This window comes from Mycena indigotica, assembly GCF_014461135.1.
Source record: "Mycena indigotica strain 171206Taipei chromosome Unknown Mind.scaff0008, whole genome shotgun sequence".
Taxonomy (NCBI): domain Eukaryota; kingdom Fungi; phylum Basidiomycota; class Agaricomycetes; order Agaricales; family Mycenaceae; genus Mycena; species Mycena indigotica.
This window is the reverse complement of record NW_023503007.1, coordinates 3,603,924-3,616,971: the sequence shown is the minus strand read 5'-3', so window position 1 is coordinate 3,616,971 and position 13,048 is coordinate 3,603,924. Positions and strand designations below refer to the sequence as shown.

Sequence of the window (13,048 nt, the reverse complement as noted above, 5' to 3'; positions counted from 1 at the left end):
GGGTTTCCATAGAAATACAACAGACAAATAACAAAGAAATTGCGATACAAACAATACTTAATAACTTTTATGCAGTCGCCGACTCTGCCTCGTCGAGTGTGTCAGCAGACGGTACAGCAGCTGACGTAGCTGCCCCCCGCAAGGCTTTCTGCTCCAGCAGCGGGCACTACATCCCTTCATTGACAAAGAAGTTAGCAAGCCAGGCAAAAAACAATGGACAATCCACGCACCACTTTATCTGGAAGCGCGTTACCCTTGGTTTTGCGCTGATATCCCTCACCAGCCTCTCCCACACGACCTTCTTAAGCTCACCGTTCTGCGCCGCCTCCCGCATCTCGTCGTTGTCGTATTCCGTGTTCTGGTAATACCCGACCCGGACGAACTCCTGCTCCTTATACGACCCCGTGAGAATCAGCGCTGCGACGCCAAGCACGTCCTCCGCGGGGATTTTGGCGGGGTCGGGGGCGGTGCCCTCGAACTCGAACGCATTGACGCCCATGGGCACTGGGCCGACAAGACAGTCATCCAGCTCCTGGTCAAGCGACTCGTTACCCGGCGAGGAGACGTAAATTAATTTCCATTCTAGGTCTGGGGCGTAGCATGAGCGGCAGGCAGAGGAAAAAAGCAGTGGTTGCCACACACCGTCCTTCAGCTCCGCGATGCACTCAAAGGTCACCCGGAATCGATACGGGTCCGAAAAGCGCGCGGGGTTGTTGAGGAATTCGACGTTCTGGCGGACTCTGCTTCAGCTATTCACACTGGCGGGTGGGGGAGGAGAGGAGGACGAACGCGGATGGTGACGATCGACATGGTGGGAGGCAAGTAAGTAATAAAAAAACGCGAACAGTCACTGTGACGCCTGTCATTACAAGTCTACCACTCGTTCATCTGCATAGACCAGTCTGAAAATAGGTGCAGCGCTGTATCCATCATCACCCTCTCCCGCATCCCCCATGGGGTCATCAACAGGGACAAGAGTCTCCCCTTGCCTTTCTTCATCAAAGTGGCTGCAACGCCCAGGAGCTGCTCGTCGCCAAACCTCTGAACCGCGAATGCGAAGTCAATCAAGACTATACTGTCTGTCTCTGGCCGATATCCAGGGCCGGCGGGGAGCAATATCTGTTCGCCGTGGTAGTCGCCCTGGTCGACTCCTGCATACAATAGAGCACGTTGGCACTCGCGAAGGTGACGTATCTTCAAGATGAGTTAAGCTCGGAGGGTTGGCTGAATGGGCTTACAAAGGATCGCTGCACGTCTTCGTCCCATGCGGAAGGCTCGGCTTTCCCGAGAGATGGCCCAGGGATGACTTCAAGCAGAACGCCATAGGCATCAATCGAGTCCTTCACCGTGAACTGGACGACATTGGCAAGGGAAGCATGACTGGGTTGAACACTCACTCGATGAAAGCCGTAACAATGGGGTATCAAGCTCCCCTGATGCTCCTTGAGCCGGTCATACGCCGCCTCCTCCCGTCTAACCAGATCTTCCGCGTAATGAAGAGAGGACAACCGGAAGCGTGGCTGCCGTTTGTCGAAGTCATCACATAAAAAATCCTCGTCCACAGGAAACAAGGCGTCCACGAACAATTTAAGACATATCGTTGGAGATTCGACACCGTCCAGATTGTACAGTACTCCGAGAAACACTTGCGAAAACGAGTCGGACTGGTGGCGGACTACCTTGGTCACTCGAAAATCCAGAGTCTGGCCGGAAACAAGAATTTGGTCCACCGCAACTAAACGAGGCCGTGGATTACGTCCAACATACTTTCTCGTCGTTGCCTGGATAGGCGGATTCGGAAACGGACAGCGCCACAAGCTTTCCTCGAGCCGGAACGCGTCGATGCTGACGGAAAGTGACGTTCCTGGCACCAGGGGCCGTTCAGAAAGTCGTTGCGACTCTTCGTCTTTCCAATCGAGAAGACCTTCCAAATCAGCGAAGCTGCGTTGGAGAGTGAATCGATCGAAATCCTTCAATCGAGAGGGTTTCAGAGGAGGAGAGATAGCCTGGTCGGGATCATTCTGTAGATTCATGGCGCCATGAAAATGCTTTCTCCAGGGAATAGGATTGAAGACTGTCGGGTGATTCGAGGGATCTGGCATTTGACAGAGGAGGAGACAAAGTATATGGCGTAGAGAATGAGAGCCGTTTGCGGCAGGGGACAGCCAGGTATAGACCATTCGGACAATGTGCTGGGTAATGGACTTGAGAACGATGATCCCCTGTCCATCGCTGATGAGAAAAAATCTTGGGTTCTCTGGAAGAAAAGTCTTCTTGAAGTGCTCGAAGAAGTCGTTCATCAACGAACACTCGACGGTCTCGCGAGGAGGAAGAATTCCCGCCCAACATATTTGCCCTGGAGACTAGCTCATTTCATACAAGTCTTCCCGAGCAACAAAACAGTGGCGCACCATGAAATGAAGGACTATATGCAACTCCCTGTTATTGTCGTTGATTTTGTGAATGCGAACACAGTCCCGATCTAGCGAAGCAGTCAATAGATAATCAAAACCATCATTGGGAAGACCTGTGAAAGTTTCATCCTCAGATGTGAACTTGAAGCAGCTCTCGCCCGCAAGATATGTGTGAAAGATGTCCAGTACTGGATGCACATACTTTTCCGCCGTTGTGCTAGAGAAAACAAACGTATAAGCAGCGGAGAATCAAGCATGCAGAGCTGTGGGCACATTCGTGGACGATTGGACTCGGGGAAGGGTTTGAAGCGAAAGGCGGCCACGCGCTCTTGATATACGTCCTCGGAAGGCTGGAGAGTGAAGCCGTAGATCTTGGTCTCAAAGCTTGCGAGGGAATGACAACAGTCGTTTTTGCAAGGGGTTTCGCCATCGTCGTGGCCGCCGCTCAGAAAGTCAAGGATGCTGGCCATGATGATAGTATAGCCGTCTCATTTGTATCAGAGAACGATGAGCTACACCGCAGCTTCGGAGTCGCAGGTCAAAATTGGGTGCAAGGGAGCGTTTGTTAGTCAGCATGGTGGACCGCATTATGTAACCCCAACTTTGACCATTCTGTCCTCACAATGTGGCATTATTTCTCGATAGTACAGACCGAGACGTACAGATGTGCAATCATGTCCATCATGCGGTTTTGTCCTTGAGGTTCTAATATCAAAGCACAATAACCACAAAACATGCACAATATCCATTCGCACACACATAGGTTCTTCACATTTTCAGTCGTATCAGATGCCACGACAACAACTTAGACCAAGGCTCGTAGAGCAGCAAGAGGCGCCAAACACCGAAGTGCTCGTTTAAAGTAAATTTGAACCAACACATCAACGAGAGCTGATTATACGGCTGACGCCATGCGGGAGTGCTGAACGGTAGTGGAATTTAGCCCGAGGGGAGAACAACATGGAAGAGCCGTGCTTACCGATTGGTTTCATACCATAGCCAACAAGTTGAGCAGAGGCAGAGAGTAAAGCCGCTACATGGTCTGGCTCCCCTCGAGGGTATTCTTCCTCCTTGAGCTTCGTGATAAGCAACCTGCGAAAGCTGTCCCGATCTTTCTTCAGCGCAACCTCGATGAACGGAAGTGGCATGAAGCATGTCGCCCCAAAATCCAACGCCACCACGACTGACTGGCCATCCGGCGTCGTAGTTTTCTTGAAATTATCGGGGCTGAAGTCGGAAAGACAGAGGAATCGATCGTAACTCGATAAATCGCATGGGAAGTCCATGCGCAGGTAATGAAAGATCTAATAGAGCTCGACATAAGTAGCAACTTGGGATGATAGCGAACACTTACGTTCCGGATGTGATTGAAGAAATCCTGGTCAGACCGATAACTAGCGTTCGGGAGCCAGCCGCAGAAGAAGGAATGGACAATAGAGCTTGTGTCGCCGCCGAAGCGTCCGAGTGTCGCGGTTGGTGGTGCTTTGAGGTTGATCAGCGCCTTTACAGCCCGCGCAACGAGGTCGACGTCACTCGAATCGCAGTCTGCACCCTCTATGTGTTCTAGGGCTTGGTTTTTGAAAAAAAACCGGGTTATCTAACCGGTTTGTTAAATTTTTCCTCCAACCACTGTTTATAAACCGGTTTTTGTGTTTATAAACCGCCGGCCCGAGAAGCCCGAACAGCCGAAAATTGCCTTTTTTGGAAGGTATTGGTGTAAAAATGTCTGCGCTGGGACGTTGAGCAATGTAGAATATGCGCAAGAAAACACAAGAAACTATCAAATTAGAATGTAACATTGTCCAAACTGCTAATCATCTCAATAACCTTTCGTTTGGTGCCGCGTTGAGGGCCATCACTTAGTCCTCCGGTGGTCGCCGATGTTCCACCAACTGCTGCGACGAGCTTATCGGTAAGAAGATCACGGAAGAACGGCAAGGTGATGTCTGCAACTTCGTCCACATCGAATGATGCGCTGTTCCAGCTAGTTTTAGCACACGCATCATGCTCACCATCATTGCCCGACGTCAACTCGTGCAGCCCACGTTCTGCTTCATCGTTGAGCCCTGGCGTGATCTTTGGGTCTTCGGAAGCAGAGCCACTTGCAGCGCTAGCCTCAGCGGCCAGTGCACTTGCAGTCGATGTCGAGGAGGTCTTAGCTACCTTGCTCGGAGCAAAGGAGGCACGAACACTACGCCAATTCAACGTAGGCGGCTTTGACTAGCAGCATGATTAGTCGTCAAATATGTTGTCCATACAAAAGCATACCCCCAAGCCATCATTGGACTGAACTTCCCGTCTTACAGGCAGCTGTCAGATCGTCTACCCACTTCATCATCAGCAGATTGTCACCCTCCGTTCCTGTAATTCGACGGCGAAGAGCCGTGACGACACCGAGCATGTATTCGCCGCGAAACTGAAGTTCTGGGGGACCATTGACGCGATTCCCGAATGTCACTTCAAGACGACGGCGAAGACACTGCCATAGTCGTCAATTTCGCCAGTGGTTGGCTCGAGTTCTTCAAGAGAGTGTGTGGACTCCGGAAGGGTTGTGGGAAGTGCCTTAATGTAGCGCTCCAGTTCATTGAGCTTGTGAAAGTATGGTGGGGGCATTTTCGGAAGCTGACTCAGACACGCGTGACATCACGCATTTCCCTTTCGGGAAGCTTATTAATATAAAACCATCAAACAGGGCAGTCTGGGCAAAGGTGTTTATAAACATATAAAACCAGATAGCTAGTCTTGCTATCAACTCTCCATGGAGAGCTCTCCATGGAGAGTGCTGCTTTGCCAAGGCAGCTCTGGTTGTCATAGTTTTCCACCTGTAGTTGCCTACACAATCCAACTTATGTCTCTTACCAGCACTACTGTAGCTGCCTACAGGCTAAACTGGCCTAGATGACTTGGTAACCCAACTGTAGATGTCATAGCCATACATCTATAGATGCTGGCTCAACCTACCATGAGATGAGTTAGAAGGGCAGCCCAGGGTGAGCTGTAAGAGCAGCTGAGGCTGCTCCAAGCAAGGCACCTATGCTGTTCAGGTTCAGACATCATAGGCTGTTTCCCCAAGGCTTCTCATGAGGTTCTGAGTAATACATCCTGGTATGTTTAGACAGTCCAGCCAAGGCAGGCCTAATAAAGCAGCACGCCCATGTGACAATTTGACTAAGCGGCATGCAGACACGCTCCTTTATCATGTCCTCCACCCCCTGCTCTAGCCTCCCAGCTTGTCAACAACCAAGAAGAGCTGTATACACTGACTCTCTTTGTCAGTCTTCTCTCCCGTCTCTGGACCCATGTTGTCTATCAAGATGAGATTCCACTCATTCTCTCTCGGAGCAAGCTCAAGGACTTTTTGATCCTGTTGTTCAACACTGAAGAGCTTGTTGACCATCTGTGGCTCACAACTCGTCTTCATATCCAAAACTGGCAGGGTCCAAAGTTGGAGGAGAAGGTGGATGGCCTCTTGCAGCAACATGGGGAGGCGTTTGAGCTTGGTTTGTATTGTTCCGGTTCAGCTCTCTATATTCACCTTCTTTCAGGAACGGAAATGCTCTATCCACCTCACCGTAACTGTGTGGGTCAACTAAATGAAAGGTGCCGGGGTTATCGACTCGCTCAACCTCAACGTTCTCCCTGTCGCATTTTTACGTTGCGCCGAGGAGTTCTTGCTGCTTATGAAGTATCTCTTTATTGTGCTGGTAAGTCTTTGGCCTTATACTCAACAAATAGTCAAGCATGGGTCACTAGGATGCAAAACACGTTACCACTACGCTTATCATGTAAGCGACGCCGCACAAGCTGACGCCAAACGTTACTACTACCGGGAGCCTCTATTGTACATTCAAGCTCAAGAGGCATCATTCGTTGACCGTGATCTTTGCGTTTATTTTGAGAGAGAGCACTGGCAATTTCCCAGTAAGGCCTTTCAGCTTCATTTCACAGCTAAATCCGTTTAGCACGTCGACTTCAGATTTGGCCGAAATCTACAATGACACCCTTGGGAACCCTAGCAATATAGTCAACTCTCCTCTCCTCTCTACTATCAGTCAGTCAGCTGTTCTGGATGCTTTCTTCATGCATAGTCTGCTACGACGGGCAGACCGAGCGGGCGAAAGCTTAGTACTCCGTCATCAATGCACTCATGCTCAACGTCTAGAGCTTGCCTTCATTCACTATAACAAGGCTATAGTTCTCAACGGGCAACCAATGCGGCTCCATGCCTGTCACGACTGTCTCAAGATTATTGAGGGGCAGGACGGCAGTCAGCGTACGTGACCCGCGACTAAGTTTCAACAGCATTTGACGATTCAATTCTAAGGCTTGTTACGGGCAGCAGTAACTGACGGCGTTACAATTGGCCATCCGTGCTGTCTCAAGTTTAACTGCCAAACACGACTCGAGTCAATCAAAGACCAGTTCTGCCCAATGCACCGAGGCTGTGACACTCAATGCCGAGTCTCTATATGCGAGATGCCTGCGGAGCCTAGCTTTATTACCTGTTCACTTCCGGCTCATCGGGAAATGGAAGAGAAGATGGTCGCCAGCAGCGAGTCAGTCTTTCGGGATCTGAATCGTCGCTTAGATAAGGGTAACGTGCCCCGAACACCAAGGCGTCTCCGCTCTCATAAATCTAATGGACCCAAGTCCCAGGGCAGGCTTGAGACCCATAGGAAGTATACTCATAATGACCAGCTCTTGGTACTCCCATGTGGTATCATCACAGGTAGAGCCACATTTTTCACGTCAGAAGGTCAGGACTCAGTACGGGTATGTTTATCTATCCTGGAGATTTCCTTATCTGTGACTGATAAGGAAATAGCAATTCCTAAAGGCTATGTTTCCTGAAAAATGGATGCTTCCAACTCACTTGTTCTACGATAATGCTTGCCATCTCTTGAAGCATATTATGACTGAAAACGATCATCACTTTGACAACGTCAACTTCGTTCTGGATGTCTTTCACTCCTCCGGTCATGATGACGAGTTTTGCAACAATCACTGTCTCCCCATTCTCTCCTCCGAGCTCAGAACCAAAGACACTTGGACCTTCAACTCTTCAGTCTGTGAACAAACCAATGTGTGGTATGGCGCGCGTTTCAGTCTATAGTGCGCGCGAGATGCCCGAACCACGGTATAAAGTTTTCCATGCACAAATACACTAACTTATATTGTCAGTTATAATTTTTTCCTTGACGAGATGGTATGGGTGTCCAACGTTCGACGATCAGCTATGCTGGCCAAACGCGGAAAGCAGCCATTTATAATGGAGAAGAGACTATTTAAAGAAGAATGGAAACCTGTATTGAACTAGTTGAAAATTATGCTGCACCAGCCAACGCAGCTCTACTACGTAAATTATAGTGATTAAGTCCATCGCGGCAGGTTTGAGCACGGTTTCGATTACGGCGGTTGTCAGAAGCATGATCTCCCTCCGAACGAGCACCAGCATTCATGGCCTGAACACTAGGCATAATCGACCCATGAGCGTCGCGTCCGTCAAAAGAGCCTATCACTTTGTCAGAAACTAACATAAAAGTCAAGACGTTAAAAGATACCAGGCAGCATTGGTGACCGTATACACAGCTACCCCCCATTCAACATAAGCGAAGTTGAAGTCATGTTTGCCGCAGTTCTCCTTGAGCAATTGGAAGCAGGGATGTAGACACCCACCCTCCACATCGTCGTCCCGATGAATGCAGCTGAGAAAATTGCTGCAGTGGTAACCGGTTAACCCATACTTGCCCATATAGGCCAACTCTGCATCCTCCACCAGCTCCCGGTAATGCGCGGCAGCACCACCTCCAAATGGTTCGTGCACCCTCCACCAATAGATTCAAAGTCTATGAGGGTTGTCAGCAATAAGTCAGGCAGAGTTTAGATAACTGACCAGGGCGTGTCGCATGAGAGCTAGCAGGTCCTCTGGCGTGGCACCACTGTGGCAGGCATACGCGTTATAGATGTCACCCTTGATCCCACCTTTTGGTTGTCGTGTACCGTAGCCCGTCATAGAACCAATGTGAGACCATCTGTCCATCGCCGCGCGCCGGCGAATCCCGTGTACTTGAACGAGGCGATGATTTTCGGTGAGAATCTTGAGTATTTCATCTGAGAAAGCGCAGAAGTTAACCCCGCCAACCTGTAGGATCATCAGATAACAGCACAAAGAGCAAGAAGAAAGAGAGACCAGTCGGCGCTTGCCATCTTCCCGACACCAGAAACGCACAATGTCACGCCCACACCTTTTCGCCACATCATCACGTTTCCCATAGTACTTGAGATTGAGACGTGGGTCGTCAGGGGAAATATACTGTTGTCGTTTGCCCTTCTTGGATTTTTTTGCCCTGGATTGCGTGTCAGTCAAGAAATAGTGCGGAGGTCAGAAGGCACAAACGTTGAAAGTACGTGGTTGAAGACGGTCCTTGCCTTGTGCATGGGTGATCGCGTAGTCGGTTAACTTGCTGGCATGGGGATTCCGGAAGACTTCTTCAATCCGAACGCAATACTGAGATTTGTCGCCAGCCGAGCATTTTGGACACGAGCGGTCCCGCCACCAGGAAGGCGCGTGAGGGTCAAGCATGTCCGGGTTGTCATTCCCATCATCGTCCATCTCCAAACTCTGAGAGTTGTCGTTAGCTTGCTGCTGCTCTTCAGTATGCGTAGATTGGCCCGCGCGTTTGGTCCGATTACGCTTCTTACGCGAGCTGCGTCCTTCACCGCCTAACCGAATCTCCGAAATCGGTGACTCATCCCGCTCCCTTTTTACCCCCTTGCTTTTCGTGTTATCAAGTGCAGGTTTGCTATGAAGTTGGTTCTTGACGTCGTCAAGAAGGCTACGCTGCCAGAGAGATTCGGTGGTGATTGTCCGCAACCGCGGGTCGAGGGTTCTCGACAAAGATCGTGGCTTCATCTCGAACAACCTGGTGAGGAGGAACATTTTTACGTGCAGGCCGGGGAACAACAACATAGCCCATTACATGGTTGTATACCATGTGTGGGTCCCAACGATCCGGATCCTAACCAGTAAGTCAAAAACGATGACACTTGTCAGGCCTTAGACTCACCGTCTTCCAACGCGGCACGTCCTGGATAACGTTGCATGCAAGTCTTGAGATGTGGTTTAATCCACCGGCGCCAATTGATAGCAAACGCAGCCTGTGACATAAACAGGAAGGCCGCCATGGGGTTGTAGGACCAAGGCTGCATTTCACGTGTGGTGCTTAGGAAATCCAGAAAGTCGGGAGCGAATTGTGTATTTCCGATTGCAGGATCAATCAAACGAGGCGGACGCTGAATTTTATTGAGAAGCGAATAATAAAGCAGAGAAATGAACGAACTGGAGAGGAGTTGGACTGGGAAGTGACAGCTGGCTCCCAGCGATCGAGCAAGAGAACGTAAGCCAGCTTCCAGTTATATTGTCGGAATGACTGAACCAGCCTATCGTTTTGGCTGAACTCGATCAAGTTACCAGGTTCGCAAAACGAATACATCCATCGGCGGAGACCAGAGATCTAGAAATGGTGAGACAAGAGTCTCTAGACATAACCAGAAATACCTTCCACTCTTCCTGAAATTTGGCCTTCTTATACACACTTGGTTTGATTTTCCGAAGCCAGACCAAGTCATCCACCACCTCAGCGAGCTCCGTTTTGAAAGCGTCAATGTCGTCGGCCTGATCTGTCCATGGAATAGCCTTTGAAGCAGGTCAAATAGAGCTGATAATAGGAGAGTGACACGGACACGGTGAAACAGGTGATGCGCCCGTTGACGAATCTCGCTCAGTGGTCTCTCAGTAGCCGGGGCCTGCGGGATATACGGCAGCTCGTTTGCTTCCCATAAACGTAGGTGTTCTTGAAGCGTCTGGAGGCCTTCTTCTAATTCCGCCTCAACGTCCTCCATTACAAAAGTCGCCATCGTTATCGGTACTCTCGCCATCATCTGGCTCTTCGTGTCCCCAAGGCAGTATAATATCCTCCAGTGTGGAGTACTGCCTACTAGGTGCATTCTACATATAGTGATTAGCCTGCAGAACCAGAGGAAAGGAGAGTCCAACCGCAAGCCATCGAGCCGTTTGAATCTTCTGAAATTTGGTGCGAATTTGAGTTAAAGCCGTTTCAGCATATCGCATGCTGGCTGGTGAGTCATCGTCTTGGTTGAATCGTAGTTCTTGATAATCGACAAATTCGTTGATGAGAAGAGAGAGATGAGCATCCGGAAAGTCGTGCAGGTCAACATTTAGAACTCGAGAAAAGTAATCGAGAATCAGCGCAATCTATCCTCACAGTCAGTGGGGAAGTCAGAGAGTAACCGGTCGAATACCCAGTAGGTAGAACACTTGAGATGTTCAAGTGTCTGGCTTCGGAGTATTCTAGCTCCTTGAGTGTTGTAGAAGGAGTTCGACAGCGTGAATCCTAGCCGGCGGTTGTCATCAGACCATACGCGCGTCTGAAGGTACTCTATTGAGTCCACCTGAGGAGGTCCTCCCCAGCAGAAGTAGGACATGGGAGGCAAGAACAACGTGGATATAGTGTGACGTCACTCATATTCAGGGTCGGACCTATAACTTTTACCAGGGTAAAGTCAACTATCTTCTACGGTTACACAAATACTACAGGACACCGTACATTTACAACGTTGTCCTTTGGTCTAGTTTAACAGGTGGCTCAGACGTCAGAGTGGCACATTTCATGAGGGGTTTAACCGACCGGAAGGGACTCGACGATCGTTGACAACATCGCTGGGAACGCCCGAAGTGAGAAATCTTGATATCTTGCGTGTGGGAGTTGCGGGCGAGTGGAATCAAGAGAAGTTTGAGTTTTGATTTGTTTTGAGGCACATGGAGCTCCAGTGGAGTAGCGAGCCAGTTGTTGAGGAGTTTGAGTTTGTTTTATTTTGAGGTGTGGGGACAGCTGCACGACCCGGTCAGCGTGAACGAGGAGCGCTCGCGAAACGCAAGCTTGACTAGCCGGAGTTAGCATCTTCAAAGCAGGCGAAGACCTAACTCCGCGGCTGGGGCTGTCGCACGGTCGACGTCTGCCGCGGGCGTCTCGTGAGAGGGAGCGGGTGGTGGAGGAGAAAGACGGGGGGAGGAGAGGGGTGGCAGTTTCGCTCGCAAACTTGCTGGGAAACAGTGGGTTTGAGGGGGCAGACGAGAGCGGGAGACGGGGTGGTGGAGGAGAAAGACGGGGGGAGGAGAGGGTGGCGGTTCGCACGCAAACTTGCTGGGAAAAAGTGGGTTTGAGGGGGCAGACGAGTCGGGGGGACGGGGCTTCGCCAACGAAGCTCGTCATTCCCGCCGTTGCTGGAAACCTGGGCTCGCGTTGACATAGGTTTGGCGGCTGGCAATGCTATCGTGGAGGGAGAGGCGGGCCGAGTCGGTGGCAGGGAGAGGCGGGACAGAGTGTGGCTGTCGTTGGCATGGTCGGATTTCGCTCGCAGCCACAAGTCACGAGAGCCAGCCAGTGGCTCCACAAGTTTGACTCGATCAGGAGCCACTGGCCCGCGTGAGGTGGCGAACGTCTGGTGAGGCTCGGCTGGGGCTTCGAGCTAGCCTTCGCTCGTAGGTGAGGGGAGGTCGCAGGAGAATTGGCGGGTGACGTGGCACGGAAGCTGATCGGCCTGATCGCCGATCTCCGAGAGTTCCCGTGGCCACGTCACGTCCTGCCGTTTTGTCTCCGTTCCTCCTCGTCGTCGGACCACGCCGCCGTGTGCTGTGATACGATGGACATCCCCTCGAGCGGGTGGTACCTCTCTCAAGACGAAGGACTCGAGGGTGGGACGGGATGGGAAGGGGCCGGGGAATGGGGCCGGGACGCCAGAGTTGGCTCGGGGTTGTTTGAGTTGCGCGATGGTGGCGAGAGAGGGTGGAATGGTGACGGGATAACACCAGGTGCGCCACAGTGTTGCTGAGAGGCGTTCACTGACATGGCCGGGCACGAACATACCCTCCAAATCAAAAAGTCGTTCGTATGCAGCACAATTCAAGGGCGGGCGGGACGGGACATTCGAGGGAGGGCGGGAGCCTCGATGAAGCGGCAACTACCTAGGCCAGGGTGGAGGCCGCGGTCGAGATTGAGGGTGGTGGGCGCATAGTGGCTGAAGGAGGCCAGGTGGCGGGGGGCCGTGTGGTCGAACCCAATGCGGCTGGCGCGTAAGGAAGGGCCGGGCATCAGCAGTTTGGCTAGCATGAACTTGGAGATGGAGGGGAGGGAGTCGAATATGTTCTGAAACAAAGCTGGAATAGATCAGCAAAATCCAAAGCTTTCTTTCAGACAACTCACCCGTAAAGACGCAACCAAGGGCCAAGGTCTGACCGAAAAAGAAAAGGTAGAGACATGTCTCCACGGCTGTCGCCCGAGGGCCCAACCGGCAGGTCTTGCGACAGGCTGCTTTCACTCGCTCGCTACGGCAACCTTTGGAGAGATGAGAAAAGGTGTTAAATAAGATCAGCAAGCTTAAATAGGTGTGACCTTACCCTTGAGGGTCACATCTTGTTGATAATTCACGCTGCTGGACGCGTCTGGCATCAACAAGAATGTGACTATACGCGTTGACGCGTAGACGCGTTGCACGTGTTGTGCATGACCGTCACTCCGTCACCACTGTCACATTGCATCACACTGCACGATTTC

At 51.1% G+C, this 13,048-nt stretch overlaps 3 protein-coding genes across 3 annotated transcripts; all 3 read right to left on the bottom strand.

The window, feature by feature from the left end:
- Positions 1 to 101: 101 nt before the first annotated feature.
- Positions 102 to 810, bottom strand: MIND_00960900 (Anti-silence-domain-containing protein; the record flags this gene model as incomplete). The annotated part of the gene is made up of 4 exons (XM_037366224.1): positions 102 to 174; positions 231 to 588; positions 643 to 730; positions 790 to 810. 4 exons carry the CDS (start codon positions 808 to 810, stop codon positions 102 to 104), a joined length of 540 nt encoding a protein of 179 aa, XP_037217636.1.
- Positions 811 to 873: 63 nt separating this feature from the next.
- On the bottom strand, positions 874 to 2,884 carry MIND_00960800 (uncharacterized protein; the record flags this gene model as incomplete). Its single annotated transcript, XM_037366223.1, has 6 exons — positions 874 to 1,194; positions 1,239 to 1,352; positions 1,398 to 2,363; positions 2,412 to 2,482; positions 2,528 to 2,631; positions 2,688 to 2,884. The coding sequence occupies 6 exons, from the start codon at positions 2,882 to 2,884 to the stop codon at positions 874 to 876; spliced, it is 1,773 nt and encodes a 590-aa protein (XP_037217635.1).
- A 411-nt stretch (positions 2,885 to 3,295) lies between these two features.
- On the bottom strand, positions 3,296 to 4,696 carry MIND_00960700 (uncharacterized protein; the record flags this gene model as incomplete). Its single annotated transcript, XM_037366222.1, has 5 exons — positions 3,296 to 3,336; positions 3,394 to 3,718; positions 3,769 to 4,011; positions 4,242 to 4,634; positions 4,673 to 4,696. The coding sequence occupies 5 exons, from the start codon at positions 4,694 to 4,696 to the stop codon at positions 3,296 to 3,298; spliced, it is 1,026 nt and encodes a 341-aa protein (XP_037217634.1).
- Between the last annotated feature and the right edge of the window lie 8,352 nt (positions 4,697 to 13,048).